A 20,238-nucleotide genomic window follows, 5' to 3' on the forward strand; every position below is an offset into this window, starting at 1 on the left:
AGCCGTCAAATGACCATGGATGGTGTGAGTGTTTGCCTTCAGAGGTGCCACTGTGTGACGCTGTCAAAGAGAGACCCCATCTTTTGGTGACAGGCTCCCAGGTCAGTTGATGGGTTGCCAGATTTAAGGCAACATGCTGATGGAGCTGCGTTGTGTTGGGAGTGTGAATGAGGGGCACCTGTGACCTCTGGTCACGCTCTGCTTGCGGCCCGCTGTGTGAGCACCACGCTCAGGACACACACTGGGACAGTCAGGCCTTCAACTGTCCTCCACAGCGGTTGGAGCGTCTCTGCAGGGCTGCTGCTGAGAGGCTGTTTTACATCATCGTACTCACATCATCAAATTGTTTCAGACACATTCACAGCCTGCTTTGTCAAAAAGTTTAAATAACAGCACCAAATTTTCCGAAAGTGTACCAACATGCATTTAATCCTTGAGTAATACCGGGATCTTATCATGACTAGTCTTCAGTGGTTTTTAATTCATACCCAGTTTATTTGAACATGATTTCCCATCTGGCAGCAGCACAAGCAGGGCTGCGCGTGTCTGCAGAAGCCAACACGCCCTCCTCTCTGGGCTGGCAGCACGCCTTTTAGATTCAACACAGCCTCTCAGGTTCCACACCTTCTTAGAGAGGTATTTAGTTCCATCAGAAAACAGATTTCTCCTAACTGCAGAAGGGATGACAAGTGATAACACGACACACAGGAGGGGGTCTATATTTAGAGGACTGCTTTGAGATGATTTATAGTTATAAGTATAGCAATTAACAGCATTTTCTGTAAGCAACATAGACTGAACTGGACCCTAAACTAGGGGAATGCAGTATCACTGATATCATAAGCCATTCAAGTATGATGGGTAATGTAAAAGTATTTTTTTGGAGAAAAAGAAAAAGTCACCAATCCTGCAAGTATTGCTGTAAACATAAAACCATTTTATTTATTTCAGAAAATACAGTGCTTTTCGGGAGCTTCTCAGCCCAGAGGCAAAATAAACTGTGCAGTATCAAAAATAGAAACCCCACAGTAAGAAAAGAGGCCCAGAATAACTTTTATAGTCCATATAAAAAAACATAACTGTGTCTAAAGTTTCCTCAGTGTAATAACAAAATGTACAAAATATACAAAAATATGATTTACAGTGTGAAAGTCCTCTTCTCCTCAAAATCTACTCCTTCCTACCACGGCCTCCACACAGAGTCTGAGGTGACAGCCGGTGCAACAGGTGACACGTGGTGACCATTCTGTGCGGTCAGAGGTCCGAGGGCTGCACTGGGCACGAGAAACGCAAACTGTCCATCGGGCGTGGGCACCACTTGGAAGCCTCCATAGAGTTTCATCGATTCTGGGGGAGCGTGCATGAGCAAATTGCTTTTGCAGGGTATCTGTGGGACTGAAGCGACTGGAATCTGTGTGCCGGTCTGTCCGAGTCCAACCGCACCGAGGTGAGGTCCATAGAAGTTCAGAGTATTGATTTGGGCCACGCAGGCTGCCAGGTGGCTGAGGAGGCGAGTCCTCACCTCTGTGTTCACCCCTTCGCACGTGGACAGGAAACGGGTGACTTCTCCTACACACTCACTGAATCCGGCTCTGTATTTACCCAGAACGAAGGGGTCTGTGTTTGCAGCAGCTGGAAAAGAAAAGAAAAATGCATAACTACAGACAGACAGATAAATAGATAGATGGAGAGATGCATGTGAAATGAATACTACAGGGCAAACATACATGCGGGTTGGGCAATAAATCTTGGAGAAAGATGGGCCATGTGTGCCATCTAAAGTTACTCCTCCAAGACTCAGTGCTCTCCAGTAAACATCCAGAAATGGCAGTTACATACCAGTCATCTGAAGTCGCTGCAGGTTCCTGAGGTGCTTAACAGTCATCTCAAGGATGTCAGCCTTCTCCAGTTTAGAGTGTCTGGAGCTCTAAATAGAAAAAAAATATTGAAAATTTTAAATTTGCTTTTTTAATTCACAGATGTTTACATCTAACTGGATTGTTAGCCTGTGTTTCTCCTTACATCTTTCTTGAGTGCGTCCAGGATGAGGGTCTTCAGCTGACCCAGGCTCTCATTGATGCGCGCGCGTCTTCGCTTTTCCATGATTGGTTTGGAAGACTTGGAAGAGGAGGGAACGCAGTTTAGACAGTTTTTCGTAGAAATATCAAACAATTAAACACCGGTATAAAGAGCTCATTTAACCGACCTTTCTGCTCTCTGTCAAAGCCCGGGGTTTCTCGGGCGTGGAGTCGCCACTTGTAGGGGTGGCAGCCACAGCGGACGGAGATGCTCTCTCTAAAGTACCGGCTGGCATCTTCAGTTCAGCGGGTATCAGTAAAAGAAAACCAGCAGAAGCGGTCTGCGAATACCCAGCAGTAAAAAGTCCAGTTCAGTGTGTCCCGCCTTCTCCTGGCAGACCTCGGAGATCCTCGTCGATGACAACACCACCGCTCAAAAGCGACTTCTGTCCACTCGCCAAGCTGACATCCAGACCGCTCCTGTTACGGGCTCCTCGGGTTTCTTTTATACAGCTGGGGCCTGCACGCGAGCGGCTCGTGTGCGGGTTCCCTGGGTTTCAGCCGTCTGTCCAATGAGCGCGCGGGACACGGCGCCGGGGAGGCGGTGGGCTCGTGCGACAGGACGCTCTCATTGGCTACCTGTCAGGATGCTGAAAGAGTGTTTTACAAAGGCAGCGTGAGTGAGGAGAGAAATGTCTGAGCACCAGTTCTCCTGCTGCAAATGAGGCGTCCCGCTCCACTAAAGACGCCACTGATGTGCTCTCGGGGTAAAACAAACAGCACGCTGTTTTATCTGTTTTTAAACGAGACTGTAAAACATAAATTAAAGCTGCTTTTTCGCTTTGTTCGTGTCTCTCCTGTGCTGGATAAAAACTTACAGCTAAAATATGTAGTCATTACATTTCAGTTTGATTGTCTTAATTTCGTTTCTCCTCGAATTAATTCAGTGTTTGTTTGTTTTTTTGCTTTAGACTAATCTAATAATTTTAAGATTAATATAAGACCTCTCCTGTGTCAAGCGTCTCTTACTTTTCTTCCTGTTAATTATTCGCTTCATATTTTTTTTTAAAAGAAAAGGTTTCAAAGATGTTTCTTTACTTGGCGTTTGTCTGTGCGTTTAACTATAAAAAGAGCAATCATTTGAATAAAGAAAACATCCCGATTACATTCATTTATATGCGATCAGTCAGCACTTTTCTCCTGAGCCTAAACTGTCTTTGCTCTACACCTTTTCGTTTGGAAGGTGAGCGTTGATTGCGTCCATTATTATTGAAATTTAATACAAATATTGGAGAGGAGGTTACGTTTTCCCGTCTTGTATTTAAATTAGTTACTTTAAAATGTGTCTAGATCAGGGGTGTTAACCGTAAGGCCCAGAAGCCAGAATCAGTCAGCAAAGGAAAATGTGAAAAATATTATGGCATAAATGTTGAACTTTTAGCTGGATTTTCAGGTTTTACGGCATTTCCTATGGATGGAGACCCTATTTACTGTCTACTATACAAATATCTGTTTGGTTTTTACAGTGTGTTTGTCATGCTGAAGAACTGACATGTGCTGTTGAAGTGGCACTTACTTTCCTATATTAAGCTATCTCCGGGATTCAGTCTATTGTTAAACTTCCTAACACTGACAGAAAGTGGAGTTTCAATGTTCCGGTCCATTTAAAATGAAAGTGGGCTGCATGTGGCTGATGACATAAAAACAGTCTGATATTCCTGGTCTAGTTAAATGACTTTGATGTGTATTTGCGTGACTGTGCATGTGTTTTTGTGTGTTTTTGTGTACTGAGAGGAATATCTCACTCTCACATTCACACTCCCAGTTTCGTTGGGGAGGGGTGGGACGGGGTTGTTCACTGAGTGCTTCTGAATTTGAAGTAAAGAGTTTCTGACACACTCCAGGCCTGATGTCCAGTGAAGGAAATCTCTGAAGCACTGAGCTGTCTTCACTGCCTTGACCTCTGACATCTCGTGTCTACTATCAGAGAGTTTGAAGCAGAAAGTAAAGACGTATTTAAAATCCTTCTGAAGATGAAAAAAAATACAATCTTTTGTGTTTTATGACAAACCAACCCCTGAATTGATATTTTTACCCTTCTGTCCTGATTTTCTTGATCCTGATTTATACCTATTAATGACTGTTATTCATCTTTAAATATGTTATATTCTCATCTTTTCCTTCAAAGCTTATATCTGTGATAAATCATATTTCTGCACGTATAAAAACACTCCCAAGAGATTTTATGCAGATTTTTATCAGTTATCATTTTGTATGGCATTTAAGTAGCTTCTGTAATTTTCTGGTACCTGTAAGCGCTTGTTGTCCTGAATTTGCAATTGTTTACCTCCGAGCACACACAATATCTCTGTGATAAACCACTCATCTCCTGGTGTCAGTGCACATGCCATCTGTAACGTGTTTCATTAATATATATGTTGAGAGACATCTCTATCTAGTCCAGGTTTTTATCGGGAGTTAGCTCGATCCTTTCAGATAGAGTCCTCAGAGGTGAAATGACCCCAGAAGCAGGTCATCGTTTGCATCCAAGACTTCCTGTCTGTGTGAGCCAGACAAACTTCAAGCACCACTGGCTTCCTGACACGAGCTGGTATCAAGTGAAGTCAAATGGAATTGTCAAACCTGCAGCCAAGACTGGGATCACCTCATATAAACCTAATTATACCCATTCCTCAGAATTAAAAGAAAGTTCTCTCAGTTAAATTCAATTTTATTTATATAAAATCTTTATAAAATATGCTTTATATTTATTGATTATTTTGAAAGAACCCACAATAATACAGAGAAAATGCCAACAATCAGACGAAATCCTGCGAGCAAGCACTTGGCAACAGTGGGAAGGAAAAACTCCCTTATAACAGGATGAAACCTGAAGTAGAACCAGTCTTTCATTGTCAGTAATAAAGTCACTGTCAAGCTGTCAGCGGAGTGCTGTTGCATGTTTGTCCTTATGGAAACATTATTGAAGATTATTTTTGTTCCACAAAATGTTGTACAACATACAATTCAGATGCTCTCAAACACAAAACCTTTTGATCCGTGACACACAAACACTCACATCAGAGCATCAGATTCAGTGGCTGCTTGCATTAAATGCTCTGTTAATCTTGGAGCTGAATGCTTTCAAAGCTGCTAAATTACAAAGAGGTTCTGCATGCAGCAGATGAGACACTTGGTGCAGCACTAAATTGCATCCTACCAGCTCTGTTGGGGGACATAAACAGGCCCCGGTTGTGCAGATGGCGATATAGAAATTAGGTTTACAGCACAATCCTGATCTGTATCAGTGTGGGAACTCTAGGGTGGGGCGGTCCGAGCTATCCGGGTGTAACGCGTGACAGATAGTAACAAGCTGAGGAAAACAGGGCCTTAAATGTATGAATTATTCTTGATTCTTATATACTTTGACCACATTTGGCTTACATTTGCAAACACACAGCATGTCTATGCCAGCTATCATACAGTCAGGTGTTTATCAAGGGGGAGTTTGGGAGTTTGGTCAGTGTCGAACATTAAGAAATGTTCAAACTTTACGAGATTTCTTTGGAAAGCAGATAATATAACACTTAATACATATCATACAAGAAGAATGAATGTAATGAAATACTACTTATGATCAATAGCCTTTGCCTTCAGGAAGATTTGCCTCCTTTTCAATTAGAGGATGTAGCTAATTACACCCTATGACACAAGTATAGAGTTATCTTTACCTGCACGAACAAAGTTTTTCCCTCCCATGTTTCCTTAAAACATTGTTTCATTCACAACATAATTTCAAACATGCTTTAAGTCCAGCAGTTTAACCTCTCTATAAAGATATAGCTCTGGCATGTGAAGCCGCCCCCTGTCCAGAGATTTATACCACGATCAGCACAAAACATAGCAGCAATTCTTTTCTCAGCACATGTAAAGCATTAAAATAACAACAGTAAAAGTGATTAAAAGTCACGTATGGATGAAATGTCTTTGTAGGTAGAGGTTAGAAAGTGGGCAGCAGTCACACTCTTCTCCCATCTTCACCTGAAGGCTGCGGCCGTGATTCCTCCTCCACCCAGCCGCCACCTCTGTGTGGGCAGTGAAATGACCATCTTCATCATCAAATACTGCAAAGATTCCCTTTCAACTGCTGGCATGAAAACCTCTCAAGCCAGGAGGGGAGGGCACAGACAGAAGGGATCGCTTAAACATCTCATCCAGTGCTCAGCTTACTCTCCGTCCCTTCTTCGGCCTTTGAATTCCCCCTTAAAGAAGAAGGAGGGGGAGGCCCTCCCACCCTTTGCGACTCCCAGCCCCAGCTCGGCCCGCCTATTGTCCCCCTCCCCAACAGCAGTTTCTGCTCCAGAGGCCTTAGACAAGGCTTCCATTAATTGCAGGCCTGTGTGGAATACACGTGGGACAATGGGGCCAACAGAGTGTCCAGCCCCCAGACAAGGCTGGAAACAAGTGGTACAGGAATCCAGCAGAATAGACTAGTCCTGGCTGATGTCACTGAATACATTTACCTACCTCAGAGAGCATTCACTCTTTGCTTTGTTTTATTTGGACAAAAAAAAGAAGGGGTAGGGGGAGGTAGCAGTATCAATGGAGAAGAGGAGCATGGGAGTGAGGTGGGGGGCGGCTTCTCCGGGATGGGAAATAACCGGTTGTCATGGTGATGTGCTGAATCAAAAATATGGCTGAATTTAGCAGAGGCAGAGATGTAAAAAGAGGGAGAGGGCATCAGATTAAACCCTGCGTGAGATAAGAGAAGGCTGCAAACAGAGGTTTAGTTTTTTTGGTGTATTCAGCCCTGTTTATACGGCAATAAAGAGCGGATAAAGGACCAGGAGATTAGCAGACTCATCTAGGCTCATGTTTGTCAACAACAACCTGAGCAGTTTCAAGTCAGCTTATTCCAAGTCAGTACACCAGCTTCTGATGGGATGCTTAGCTATGGCAAGTGAAGCTGCGGAGGAAAAGGGGGAGCATAGCAACTGGTATTTCAGCACAACAACCTGCCATCTGTTACCTAACATAGGGTTTCTTCTTCTTATAAAAGAAAAAGCCATCATTTAGATCTTCAACTTGAAGCCAAAGGCAAGGAGACTGAAGTCTTATTGAAATCTGGGTCTCCCCCTTTGAAAGGGAAACCCAGTCATCGCCTTATCCCTCATCAAATTGAAAACCGCTTTGAGAAATTCTAAGAGAGGCCTCACATTTAATTTTTAAAACCCAGACATGAAAGTGTTGCCTAAACCACATTCAGCAGTGGAAACTCTTTAAAGCGCTAGTTAGCATGTAGATTATATGCATTTCAGTGCATTGTCAAAGTATCTAAGTGTATTTACATGTTAATATGTTCAGGGATACCACCGTCTTGAAAAGGTACTGGGGGTAGATTGGTGAACTGTTTTCTCTCCGTGGAATCTTTGGGAATGTGATTTCTTTGTGCCATCATGGTTCAAACACATTCCTGTAAGGCCATTGATATCATGAGCGCTGATTCGCTGCAGTAAAGCAACTTGTGAACCTTCTGATCCTGCCTAGAAAAAGAGCGTCTTGTCTATAAATATACCGTAAAATTAACTTAGCTAGGGGTTAAATTGGATCTTTTTTTGTTCTGTTTGTGTGTTGAGTGATCTGTTCTTTTAATATTTGCAACAATCAAAAAGCGTCCCTCAAGAAGAGCCCTGCTGATGTCCCACCATGTGGTGCTTATCCTCACCCAAGCTTAGTCTATATCCATGAGTGTGTTTGTGTTGGGATTTATGAATGTGAAGATGCCCCATTCTTGCCACTCAAGATGACTCACAAGACCAGCGTTTTGGCCACTTATGCTGTGAAAGCAGCCTGGGGGATGCCCTTTCAGCACTCGAGGACCTCTGGCTGAGTCCCCTTCACACAGCAGATCAGCCTCACTTGGCAAAAAAAAAAGTCCCTGCTCTTTACAGAGGGAGCCGTCCTGAGGGATGGCCCGCTCCTTGTCCCCGGGCCTCCCTTCTTCACCTGCCGGCTTAGCACTCATCACTTATGCACATAATCCCTGGTTAGTGCATGTGATCCACCAGCCCGGGCCCAGGCCCCTGGCCCCCGAGTCTCCCCTGCTCACATGCTTGCTGGGTGGCTCCTGGGTGGCCATGGCAACTCTCATCTTCTCATGACAGTTAGGCCTCAGTCATGCCTCTAAGTCCCTCTTCAGTCACAGTGCGTCTTTTTCTGTCCACTGTTTTCTGTCTCCTAAAGCCCTCCACTGTTTGTGTCTTGCTCTATCTATGGCTCTCTGTCTCCCTTTTCTCCCGTTTGTGTCTGTTCCCATGCTTCGGCCCAGCTGAGCCTGAGAAAACGGCCATAACTCAGCAACACTGTGGCACCTTCAGGGGCCACTGAAATGCATTGGTTCCATTCTAGTCCAAATTTAAATAGTGTCACCGTAAATGAAGGCCTGACCCCTTTTTGCTCTCAGTCAGATCTGTAAATGGAGATTGTAAGATACACTTGTGCGCTCCTTTTCAGTTTGGCCACCGCAGGCCTCCGAGTGCAGATCATCTTACCCCAGTGCAACTCTGCAGCCTCTAACCATTAGTTTGTTTAAAGCGCCCTCAGGGAGAGCAACCCCGGCAAATGTTGTGCGGCCTCACTCTAACAAGTGTCGCAGTGATCCGAACCGGTCCTCCCCCTGTGTGAACGCCATGTGAGAGGCGGCTCCATCCATGCCCCTGCCACCTCCGCACAAGGCCCTCCATTGACTTCTAACCTGATGAGAGACCACAGGAGACAAAGGGCCGTGGGGCGGGGCCCATCCCTCCGACAAGCCTGTGAACAAACGTTAACACGGCTGCAACTGTCCACCCCCTGAATCACTGAATTTATTGACCAACCACAGAGCCCATTCAGGCCTGGAAGGACTGATAAAGGAAGGGGGGACAGGAACGCCACCAAGGCCCAGTGAGGGAACCCATGCTTAGGTGACACGAGGGAGGAGAAGGGCTTTGTGACCGTCTGGTGGGTCACAGACCTTTTACCGAACATGGGAGCCTTTGTGTCATCTGTAAAATGAGGCCAGGCGTAAGTAAGCGAGCATCAGGTTGGCCTTGTGTCCCGAGTATTAATCAAGGGTCTTAAGGGGGTCCAACAACGTTGAAGAAACTGCAGGACAGTGATGTGCAAAGACATGCGTAACACCTAAAAGAACAACGCATGGTGGAGAAAAGTGTGCCTTTAGGGGCCGTTACTATGCAAAATATCCTGAGCAGACACTGTTACAATCAGCAGACAGACTGTGTACACGGGCCCACGTCTTGGAAATACACAACACCCAAAGAAAAAGAAAAAAAAAAAAAAAAAACGTGTGGGCGGGGGGGAGAAAAAGTCTAAAATGCTTGAAATAGCGCACGTCTGAGTGCAAGCTTGAGAAAACCTTTTTCAGCGAGTAGCTAGCTGTGAGGAAGAAAGACTGTGTGTTTTAGCTTCTTTATGTCTTTCTACCACTCTCCATCTGTTCCTCTACTGATACAAAAGGAATACAGCAGAGAGTACACAAAAACCCATATTGCTTTGTGGAGAGGCAACACTATCCACAAAACTACATCACAAACACAGACAGAAAGCACGACATCCTGGCTCTGTGGACATCGTGTTTACCGAAAAGATGATCCGCGGGATTCACAGACACACATGAATTCATGATGCCTCCTCATCCTCATCATGAATATTCCCAAAAAGGCTCTTCCCCTGATCTGTGGGAGATTCTTTTCTCTTTTTTTTTGGTACAAGCGAGGACCCCCTTCTCTCATTCACAGTCTCCTCTAAATCCACCCATTCACTGCCTATAGGCCCTGATCTCCACATGAAATGATACCCCTCTTTCTCCTCCACTCTGGCGCCTTTAAGCACCCATATGCCAGGCAGCGAGGAGGCTGGGAAAGCCCATAATTGATCAGTAAGTCTAGGCTGAAAAAGTGTGACCAAGGTCAGCCCCCCACGAAGCACGCAAGAGTGGCTTCAGATACAGATTTATTGCAAATTGAAATGGAAGTTCTGCAGCGCAAACACAAAACTTTTTTTTTTTTGCATGATCCAGATAAGAAAGAAAGCACAAACGTGTTACAGTTTCTGTTAAAAATGTTCTGTTTTGCATTAAGAAAGAACATTTCATCACATAATTTAAAATTACATTTTAAAACTGCTTAAAATATATATATTTGTTTACAAAATTAGACATTAAAATTAACTGTTAAAACATTTTATAGCAGCAAGTGTTTTACTGATTGGGTTTGATTAATTAATCAAAACATTATTACTCTTCAGGACCTTTGTGATGTTAAATGGTGAAATGCAAACTCTATCACACCCACATTTATGCGCAATAAAAAGAATTTCAACTGATATTTTTCTGCTTTTCACTTCCACAGGAAGAAATTCAGGCAAAGCAACTAAAAAAGATAGAAATCCAACAGTGGAATGTTTTCTGCCTCAGAAATCGGAAAGTACCATTTACGCCCATAAACAGGCGTTAAATCTCTCATGTTTCTTTGAAAGTTTCTTTGAATTTGTACAGCTTTGAAGTTCTACCAGCAGCAATGTAACTGAATGGTAAAAACAGCGGGAGGGCAGTGTATCCATGTGATAGAGCTGATCTTTTGTTCAGTGTCAGACTTTCAGATATTTCAAAGAGTGGGGCATAATGAAAAAACTCAAAACAATGGAAAGATTAATCTGACCATTCCCAGTGTCTAGTGTCCAGAGCAGTACTTGATTTTCTTTTAAGCTACTAACGGTTGGCACTACAGGACAATACCAGTACCATGCCTGCACAGCAACCAGCAATTAATATTAGCTTAACACCAAGTGTAGCAACAAGAGGGAATGCCTATTAGAGCCTAGCTTTGCACAGAGACAGGATGCCCAACAAAAAATGCCACCATGTGAGTCCATAGTGGGCAGATTTGAGTGAACTGTGCTGTGTGGGCAGGAAAAACCACACATGCATGTTTTGAGCTTCCTTAAAGAAAGCCTAAGTGCAGCCCATAGCAGTTTTCCCTTTTGGGTCTCCATAAGGGTCTTCTCTGGTAACACATAGCCCATATAAAACTCTGGTAGTCCAAAGGCAAAATTGCAATGGCTGGATGTTGTTGATATGGAATGGACTTCAGGAAAGTGGTGTAAAAATCTGCCAAATTAAATATGAGCAGCTGCCTGTTGTGGTGACCCCCTAAGTAGTTTGTTGTTTTTTTGTTTGAGTGACATTCTGGTCCACTCTTCACTCCAGTTTGTTGCATGTGAGGTGGAAAATATGTACTCAGTGAGCTATAATTATATCATATCTCAGTATCTGATAGAGCACATAGGGGCCCAGTTTTGCAGCCTACCTTGGGACTCACACGAAATGTATGGCATATACCTGCACTGTCAGGTACAGTTAGGCCCCAGTGGGGCAGCCAGTACTATGTGCAGAGAGGAACCAACTGTGTGGCCCATTACAGGCCTGCAGTGAGTAAGCCCACACTCTGCTCTACAGTTCGGGGCCCCGATGCGTCCTACATTTCATACTGGTTCTCAGACACTGTGGCCCATGTGACTGCCCACAGTAACCCCTCATGGGGCCCTAGGTAGCATGTTTGCTAAGGTAGCTATTCCCCCCCGTTTCCAAGCTTGGTGCTAGGCTAAATTTAATGACACATTGAACATTTACCGAGAAAACAAATAATGCCAAATTTTTCCTTTAATAATCCTCTGGCTCAAGTTTCAGCAGCGAGATATGACAGTACGGCTACGATAGAAGTACAGGGTGTTTGTCCATTTTGAGGAGGTGAATTAAACCATCATACAAGCTTTAGGGAAGCTTCAGGTTTAGCCTGTGTTGAGTTTTGGTTGGCAGTCACATTGAGGTCAGAGATGCTGGATTTTAGGTCACTGGCATAGGTGACAGCGGAGGGTTGGGGGGGCCACTCACTGCCTTCCTGCAGCTCCAGAGCCAGCTGCATATACAGCGCCCTTGGTGCCTTGTGTCTCCGACAGAACAACCAGGAGAGGACGGACGAAGCCCAGCAGTCATTGGCCACCTGAACATGTAAGGTGGAAAATAACTACTCAGTTAGCTATAATTATATCATATTTCTCAGATACTAAAATTGTAGGATCTGATTTTCTGCACACAAACATTGCAAAGTGAGTAACGCATTTGATTAAATCCAGGGGAAAAAAACAGACGACAAGAATCTGAAACGCAAGAAAGTAACAGTTGAGGTTTACAGCTGTTCAGACGGTTCTCCAAAACAGTCAGTCAATACGTTGTTCCACCGCATCCCTCACATGTCTTAATGGATGGTAACACCGAGACAAAGACTTCAACATAAAAGCCAAAATTTAAAAGAAAAAAAACCCTGACATATCCTCACAGATTAAAGTGACAAATTTATTGGAAGAAAAACAAAATTCATGAGAAACAAATTTCAGTTCTGAGACAGTATAATATGTATAATTTTGACCTCTTCACAGCACAAACAGAGAAAGCACCCCAAACGTATGAGGCCAGTGGCAATATCTTTGCAGTTTTGATTACTCTTGTAGTTCCTCAAGTGTGAAATCCATCACCTCATCTATCTTATGTTCTTCTGAACAGACACAGTTCATGGTGATGTTTTTTAAAAGTCCACATGCTTATGAACTTTGTGGGCTCAAGTTAGAAAGTATTCGTAACTCAGATTGTACACTGCAGTCTGTGCTGTGATTAGATTTAGACAGTCTTGCTGTCTAAACGGTGATGTATTTCTCCAATGTGTCATTTTCTGTCACTTTTTTGTGAATTTATGGATTTAATCATGGATTAAAATTGTTGTTTTTGGCTGTTTGAATATTACCAACACTCCCAGCCCCATATTTATGTATTTAAGCTTACAATGGCCCCAAATAAGACATTATAACCATTGGTGACTGAAAAAAAGAGCTTCAAGCTGATGGGTTCATAGAATGAGCTAGACTTGGTCATTCATGACCTGCTCAATAGTGTAAATGTTAACTTTTTTTTGGCTATGTAATCTGTATTATTGTTGTAAAATGAGAAGAAAATAAAAAGCAGGAGAATCGAGGTTAAGGATAACATGCTACTGTCTACACAGTGAAAGAACAGAAAGTGTAGTGAAAAGCTTCCCAACCTGCGGCGTGTGAGCAGAGGAGGACTCTGCGGGGCGACATGCCCTGTGATTGCCTCTGAAAACTAGCCTTGATGTCAAGGATCAAAATCTATGGAAGATTTCAGGAACTTGAGAATCAGCTGATTATGAAAATCAGAAAGTCGAAAACATCTTAAATGGAGAAAAAATGATTCACTGATTTCATTATTTAGCAGTGATGCACCACCGACACTTACTCAGTAAGAAAGAAAGCAAGAAATCACATGCAAAATAAACTAAATTAAAGCATGCAAATCACAATTTGCAATTTTAAAAGGAGCTCAATCACAGCAAGCAGGCAGGGTGTGGTGGTTTCTGAGCCGTACCTCCAACAAGAAAGAAGCAGCCGCATTCCCGATCATAATGATGACCAGAGTGACACGCCAGTCATGGGGAACACACACGATCTGGGGAGGCAGAAGAGGATGGAGAGCGGTGAGTGCGGCACCTCTGAGCCAATGCAACATCTCATATATTCACGCTTTTGTGCAGATGTTTCTCTTTTTCGGTCCCAACACGAGGCAACTTAAAGCTTGTGGTGTGACAGTAACACGCGGAGAAAATGAGAGAAACAACGTTTACCTGCAGGAAGTTGTCAACAGCAGGGAAGGGATGCAGCATGATGAGGAGGAGAAAAGTGTACAGACCGATGCAGGTCAGCATGAACCACCCTCGTGGAAGAAAAGTTACAATCTTTATCAATTTATATGTGGGATACAGGGAAATTTCTAAGTTGTGACTGTTTTTACACTCCTTTTCTGTCTTTTTAAAGCTTAAAAGTGTATTTGTGTTTCCTTAGAATTTGAAACACGCATCGCTGACAAAACAGTCTTAGCCTTACAGTTCTTGTAGCTTGGTTGTCTGAAGGGTTTTCCCTTGGAAAAAACGATCGCCACAGCTAAATACTGGAAGGTGGAGATGTAGAAGAGGGACGTGTTCTCATAGTTCCTGATGTTTTTATGGTTTTGAGGATCAGTTCCGTTAACTCTGAGAGAGAAGATGGACCTGGAAACATTACAGGCGCTGCAGGAAAAGAGAAAAATGCAGAAAATGAGGACAAATGTCTCCTTTTACAAACAAAGAATGCAAGAATCAAACACGATAAAGGCAAGTGAAAAGCAAACGTTTCAAACGTCTCTGTTCTTTTCTGTAATCAGCTGATATTAAACGGCACGCCGCCAACTTGAGCAGTAAATAAAGAGCTTCACATAACAACTGTTAGAGAAATCGGTTTATGTTTAGTGTGTCTGAAAGAAATATTGGGCAGATTTTTTCTTTTTAAGCACGTGTCATCACCACATTAATAATCCTAACAGACCACAGATATGTTAAAAAATAAATAAATCTACATCACTCACTCTGACTCAGGCGTCCATGTCTCGTACCAGCTCTGCTGTCGTACCAGGAGAAAAGCCAGGACCTGGAAGACCAGGCAGGTGAGGATCTGGGTCAGGACTGAGCAGAGCAGCTGGCCTGAGATCAGACTGGACGGCGGGCGACGCCACACCAGCTCCTTCCAGGCTGGGTTCAGACTCACTGACAGAGAGGATATAGTCATTAGAGAGCTGTTATTTGAACGCTGACTGGAAAAAAATAAAAAATTGAAAAATTGGTGCTCGTCGCCACGCTGCTCACTTGTAAAGGCAATGGTGAGAATGATGATGAGGTCAATGAAGAGAAACTGGAAGTCTCCCAAGTTGCTGAGAACCTAAAATATCAAAAGATCACACAGCGACAAATTAATGGCTCTATAATCTCAGCTGACACTCGCTGACTTTAGAGCTAACCTACATTCCTGTGTCACACTGTGTCATTGTCATCCTTTTCCCAGCAGCGGCGCGTCACTTTGCTGTCACGTTCCTTTGTTTCACCTAAACTTCTTTTTAAAGACGCAACTTGTGGGAACCGTATCAAAGTTTGATATGGTATACATTCCTATTTCGGACCCTTCCCCCCATTTTATTCATGGTGTCTCAAATGACACAATGTTTTCCCAGCAGGTGACAAAGAGAAAAAATTTGGAAGGACAAATATCTATTCACCGAGTAGAGCAGGATGACACTGATGAACTGGATGATGCTGTAGAGAGCCATGAACTTAAACACGCAGAACGATGTTATGAGGGCGGCCCGTCCCTCCCTTTAGAAGGAAACACAGGATTTAGAGTTCAAATCAAAGCTGTTCTCAGCTGAAGATGCTCTCGGAGTGTGAATAAAGCTGTGAGATACATTTACTCCTTTACCTGATTAGGTTGGGGACGCAGGAGATGTTTGAGGTAGAGGAGGTGAAGGGTGACGCAACTGATGCCTCCAGCTCTGACAGAGAAATCCCGCTGTGAGCTCTCTTCAGCGCCTGAGAGGGAGAGAGGACTAAATTAATATAACTCACTTTGGTTTTGCAGCGTTACTCGAACCCAGAGGTAAAAACTTATTCATCAATAAATCAAATAGATCAATTACTGTGTGTCAGTACATAAAATATTTAAGGAAACTACAGCTGTGGGCACCGAGGGAACAGAGAAGAAAAAAACACCACAAAGTCAAAAGGAACCATGACTGCAAGTAAAATGTAAACCTACATAAATGCTTTTAAAGCATGCATACATGTGGTTTACTTTACACTTAGTCCAAGTATGTGATATGCAGGTTGCTTTATACCACCTGTAGCCTCTTATTCAGCTTTAAGAGGCTACAGTGTTTCAGTTTGTTTTTGCAAAAAAGCATAAGAGACGATAAAAAAATATCATTTTTTATTATAAAGCTGACTCAGACTTACTCCACAGTCATTAGCACCATCACCACACATCCCAACGGTGTAACTGGAAGATAAATAAAACACGTGAAGACACACACGGGTGGCATGAAACGGATTAAACGCAAAACCACAAAACAGAGGAGCGACTCACTCCATGCTCTGCAGGACTTCCACCAGCTGAGTCTTCTGGTCTGGAGCCATGCGAGCAAACACGGTGGCTCTCAGCACAAGCTGCAGTGCCACCATGAGGGGAAAAGGAGAATTACACAGCTTTACACATGTTCAAAGCTAACGTGGACCAAGTAACAGACAAAGAGTTCGTGGGTGTTTATCCCTGTACCTTCTTGACCAACTGGGGAAAGTATTCAATAATGACAGCAAAGGCCTTGCCGCTTACAGCGAAGTGATAACTTTGCTCCTGCTGAGAAACCTCCCCATCCCAGGTCCCTTCATCCAGCTCGACCTCCACAATCTGAAGGAGTAAAGATGAGCCAGTCATACCATGGTACTATTTTATGTGGAGAATAAAATATCAGATTTAAGCCAAACAAACCTTTTTACCTTTTTTTTTTTAAACCTAAAGTGATTCATGCAACTGAACGACTGAAAAATGTATAAATGTATAAAACGAGCTCTGCACTGACAAATGTTTCAGTTCTTGCATTCTATATGAACTCAAAGGCAAAAATACTGTAAAAGTAAAGAGGTGCCTCAACATGTAGGTGTCAAACCTACTGCAAACAGCAGAGTGGTCGAACAGGATTTGGAACAGTATTTAAAAACCAGCCTTAACAAGAGAAGGTAAATCATCTGTCCAGGCATGTGTTGTTTTCCTTGAATTACAGTACCATGAAAGTGTCTCGACACACACGTCAATGCTTTTAATGGTTGCTTCCAAGGAGCCAGACCTTCCTGTAATATTTGTATCTTGAGGCACTTTGTTACCAACAGCCTGTCACAAAAACACATCATTTGTTCCCATTTCTTGTGTTCAATCTATGAAAAATGCCAACGAAAACACAGTTTGACAGGCGTAAAATTGTATTTTTGCACTAACCAAAAATGAATGCCAAAGAGCTAATAGCTGAAAGCTTTTAATGTCTCAGAATGGTGTGCAGTGTGTCCCTAAAACAGGGGTGTCAACATAAGGCCTGGGGGCCAGAATCAGCCCAGCAAAGCCTTCAGCCGGCCCTCTGGAAGGCTTTGGAAAAGTAGTTAAGTTACAGATAAAAAGATACTTTCTACTATATAAATGTGTTAAAAACTTAAAACTTAACTTATATTAAAATATCTAAAATACATTATATATAAATACATACATTTTGTCACATTACAGCCACAAACATGAATCAGTTTTATTGGAATTCCACGTGAAAGACCAACACAAAGTGGTGTACACGTGAGAAGTGGAACGAAAATCATACATGATTCCAAACATTTTTTACAAATAAATAACTGCAAAGTGGGGTGTGCGTAATTATTCAGCCCCCTGAGTCAATACTTTGTAGAACCACCTTTTGCTGCAATTCCAGCTGCCAGTCTTTTAGCGTATGTCTCTACCAGCTTTGCACATCTAGAGACTGAAATCTTTGCCCATTCTTCTTTGCAAAACAGCTCCAGCTCAGTCAGATTAGATGGACAGCGTTTGTGAACAGCAGTTTTCAGATCTTGCCACAGATTCTCGATTGGATTTAGATCTGGACTTTGACTGGGCCGTTCTAACACATGGATGTGTTTTGTTTTAAACCATTCCATTGTTGCCCTGGCTTTATGTTTAGGGTCGTTGTCCTGCTGGAAGGTGAACCTCCGCCCCAGTCTCAAGTCTTTTGCAGACTCCAAGAGGTTTTCTTCCAGGATTGCCCTGTATTTGGCTCCATCCATCTTCCCATCAACTCTGACCAGCTTCCCTGTCCCTGCTGAAGAGAAGCACCCCCAGAGCATGATGCTGCCACCACCATATTTGACAGTGGGGATGGTGTGTTCAGAGTGATGTGCAGTGTTAGTTTTCCACCACACATAGCGTTTTGCATTTTGGCCAAAAAGTTCCATTTTGGTCTCATCTGACCAGAGCACCTTCTTCCACATGTTTGCTGTGTCCCCCACATGGCTTGTGGCAAACTGCAAACGGGACTTCTTATGGTTTTCTGTTAACAATGGCTTTCTTTCTTGCCAATCTTCCATAAAGGCCAACTTTGTGCAGTGCACGACTAATAGTTGTCCTATGAACAGATTCCCCCACCTGAGCTGTAGATCTCTGCAGCTCATCCAGAGTCACCATGGGCCTCTTGGCTGCATTTCTGATCAGCGCTCTCCTTGTTGGGCCTGTGAGTTTAGGTGGACGGCCTTGTCTTGGTAGGTTTACAGTTGTGCCATACTCCTTCCATTTCTGAATGATCGCTTGAACAGTGCTCCGTGGGATGTTCAAGGCTTGGGAAATCTTTTTGTAGCCTAAGCCTGCTTTAAATTTCTCAATAACTTTATCCCTGACCTGTCTGGTGTCTAAATCCAATCGAGAATCTGTGGCAAGATCTGAAAACTGCTGTTCACAAACGCTGTCCATCTAATCTGACTGGGCTGGAGCTGTTTTGCAAAGAAGAATAGGCAAGGATTTCAGTCTCTAGATGTGCAAAGCTGGTAGAGACAAACCCTAAAAGACTGGCAGCTGTAATTGCAGCAAAAGGTGGTTCTACATGGTATTGACTCAGGGGGCTGAATAATTACGCACACTCCACTTTGCAGTTATTTATTTGTAAAAAATGTTTGGTATCATGTATGATTTTCGTTCCACTTCTCACGTGTACACCACTTTGTGTTGGTCTTTCACGTGGAATTCCAATAAAACTGATTCATGTTTGTGGCTGTAATGTGACAAAATGTGGAAAAGTTCAAGGGGGCCGAATACTTTTGCAAGCAGCTGTCTTTACACCGACAGAAAGGGCAGTTTTACTGGTCTAGACCACATAAGATGGGCAGTATGTAAATGAGTTTGATATTCCTGCCTTAAGATTTGAGGAAAGAGAAGAAGAAATAGCAGACCATTAAAAATAAACAGTATCTGAAAGTCATGTCTGAGAAACAACAGCACAGAGCTGACACAGAATCTGAGAGATAAATATGGGCCTTCAGTTGATCCGTCTACTGTTCACTGCCTCATCAGAAATGGTCTCAGTGGAAGGGTGACTGTCAAGAAGCCATACTTAAGGAAGGGAAACAAAGAGAAAAGGCTGAGGCATGAAATCTACACAAGAACTGGACTGAAAATCAGTGTCAACATATCTGATGGAGAGATTATTCAAACTTTAATGAAGCAGAGAAAGGAACAAAAGGCAGTCAACATCCAAAGAAGAGCTCTGGAGCATCCTTCAAGAAGTCTGGAGAACTACAAGGGCTGGCTCAAACCTTCTTCCCAGTACCGTCCACTAACCGGGGATTACTCGGTGGTTCTTACCTCGTTGTCCTTAACAGCCTGAGCTTGGTTTTCAGTGTAACGCCATGTGATACTCGCAGGCTGGAAATCTTTGGGAGGCACAGCATCTGCTATTATGACCTTCTCCTGTGGACGGACCATTCCACAGTCTCGAGCCACCGATATGGCCGTCAACATATTGTCGCCTATCAGAAGATACAGAGGAGAGGAGGGAAATGAGAGGCACGAACATTTGAATTTGCGTCGCAAATAAAAGACAAATTGACTGAGCTGCATTACCCGTGACCATCAATGTGCGTATGTTGGCTCGCTGTAATTCACATAAAACACCAGCAGTCTCTGGTTTGATTTTGTTCTGCATGATGATCAGACCGAGGAACTCCATGTTGGTCTCTATTACGTCCCTATGAGAGAAAAATCATAGACTTGTGCTGCCATTTTTTAAGGAATCCACAAAAAGTCACATTTAGAGAAAAATAGATATCAGGATGAATCTGGGACACACGGTGACTTCTGACTTTTAGACATCATAAATCTGAGGTTATCGCTGCATTAAAGCAGTTTAAGAGCTCAGCTCAGTTACATAACATTCTTCCTGTCTTTAAGTTTAGTTAATGATTTCCTACTTTTATCACACTGACCCCAAACACCCGGAAACAAACACTAATATGCTGCTGTTCAGCGAGCACGTCTTTGAGCATAGAGTCACTTAATAAATCATTCATGTTGCAGTCGCCTCAAACAGTTTTGTGTCTTTTGGCAGCACGACATTGTGGCAGATGACAAAACTGCTAGTCATTTCAAATACTTCTAATATAAAAGCTCTCAAACAAGCCTTCCTCCTCATGTTTCACTTAACAAGGACATT

General features: G+C 43.2%; 1 protein-coding gene and 1 pseudogene across 2 annotated transcripts in view; both read right to left on the bottom strand.

Moving 5' to 3' along the window:
• Positions 1–929: 929 nt before the first annotated feature.
• On the bottom strand, positions 930–2,573 carry LOC146367349 (transcription factor HES-1-B-like). Its single transcript, XM_084912640.1, has 4 exons — positions 2,207–2,573; positions 2,023–2,118; positions 1,840–1,927; positions 930–1,632 (listed from the first exon to the last, which is right to left on the bottom strand). The coding sequence occupies exons 1-4, from the start codon at positions 2,312–2,314 to the stop codon at positions 1,181–1,183; spliced, it is 744 nt and encodes a 247-aa protein (XP_084768766.1). The 5' UTR covers positions 2,315–2,573; the 3' UTR covers positions 930–1,180.
• A 7,445-nt stretch (positions 2,574–10,018) lies between these two features.
• The window catches only part of LOC146367350 (polyamine-transporting ATPase 13A3-like), a 32,299-nt pseudogene continuing 22,079 nt past the window's right edge, over positions 10,019–20,238 (bottom strand). Inside the window, exons 20-33 of the transcript XR_014797683.1 lie at positions 19,650–19,774; positions 19,392–19,555; positions 16,284–16,415; positions 16,095–16,174; positions 15,965–16,007; positions 15,432–15,541; positions 15,232–15,328; positions 14,825–14,897; positions 14,548–14,725; positions 14,031–14,212; positions 13,772–13,860; positions 13,516–13,596; positions 13,172–13,259; positions 10,019–12,079 (exon numbers count right to left, since the gene is read on the bottom strand). The product of XR_014797683.1 is annotated as a polyamine-transporting ATPase 13A3-like (transcript). The remainder of the gene's footprint in view (positions 12,080–13,171; positions 13,260–13,515; positions 13,597–13,771; positions 13,861–14,030; positions 14,213–14,547; positions 14,726–14,824; positions 14,898–15,231; positions 15,329–15,431; positions 15,542–15,964; positions 16,008–16,094; positions 16,175–16,283; positions 16,416–19,391; positions 19,556–19,649; positions 19,775–20,238) is intronic.

Source organism: Perissodus microlepis, chromosome 18 (assembly GCF_051167445.1).
Source record: "Perissodus microlepis isolate ML-2025 ecotype Zambia chromosome 18, ASM5116744v1, whole genome shotgun sequence".
Taxonomy (NCBI): Eukaryota; Metazoa; Chordata; class Actinopteri; order Cichliformes; family Cichlidae; genus Perissodus; species Perissodus microlepis.

What these genes read in the sequence shown, in the direction of transcription:
- LOC146367349 (XM_084912640.1), bottom strand. Translation starts at nt 2,314, where the DNA reads ATGCCAGCCGGTACTTTAGAGAGAGCATCTCCGTCCGCTGTGGCTGCC. An exon ending in CTTTGACAGAGAGCAGAAAG is followed by an intron (nt 2,119 to 2,206) that starts GTCGGTTAAATG and finishes TCCTCTTCCAAG; the next exon opens with TCTTCCAAACCAATCATGGA. An exon ending in TGGACGCACTCAAGAAAGAT is followed by an intron (nt 1,928 to 2,022) that starts GTAAGGAGAAAC and finishes TTTTCTATTTAG; the next exon opens with AGCTCCAGACACTCTAAACT.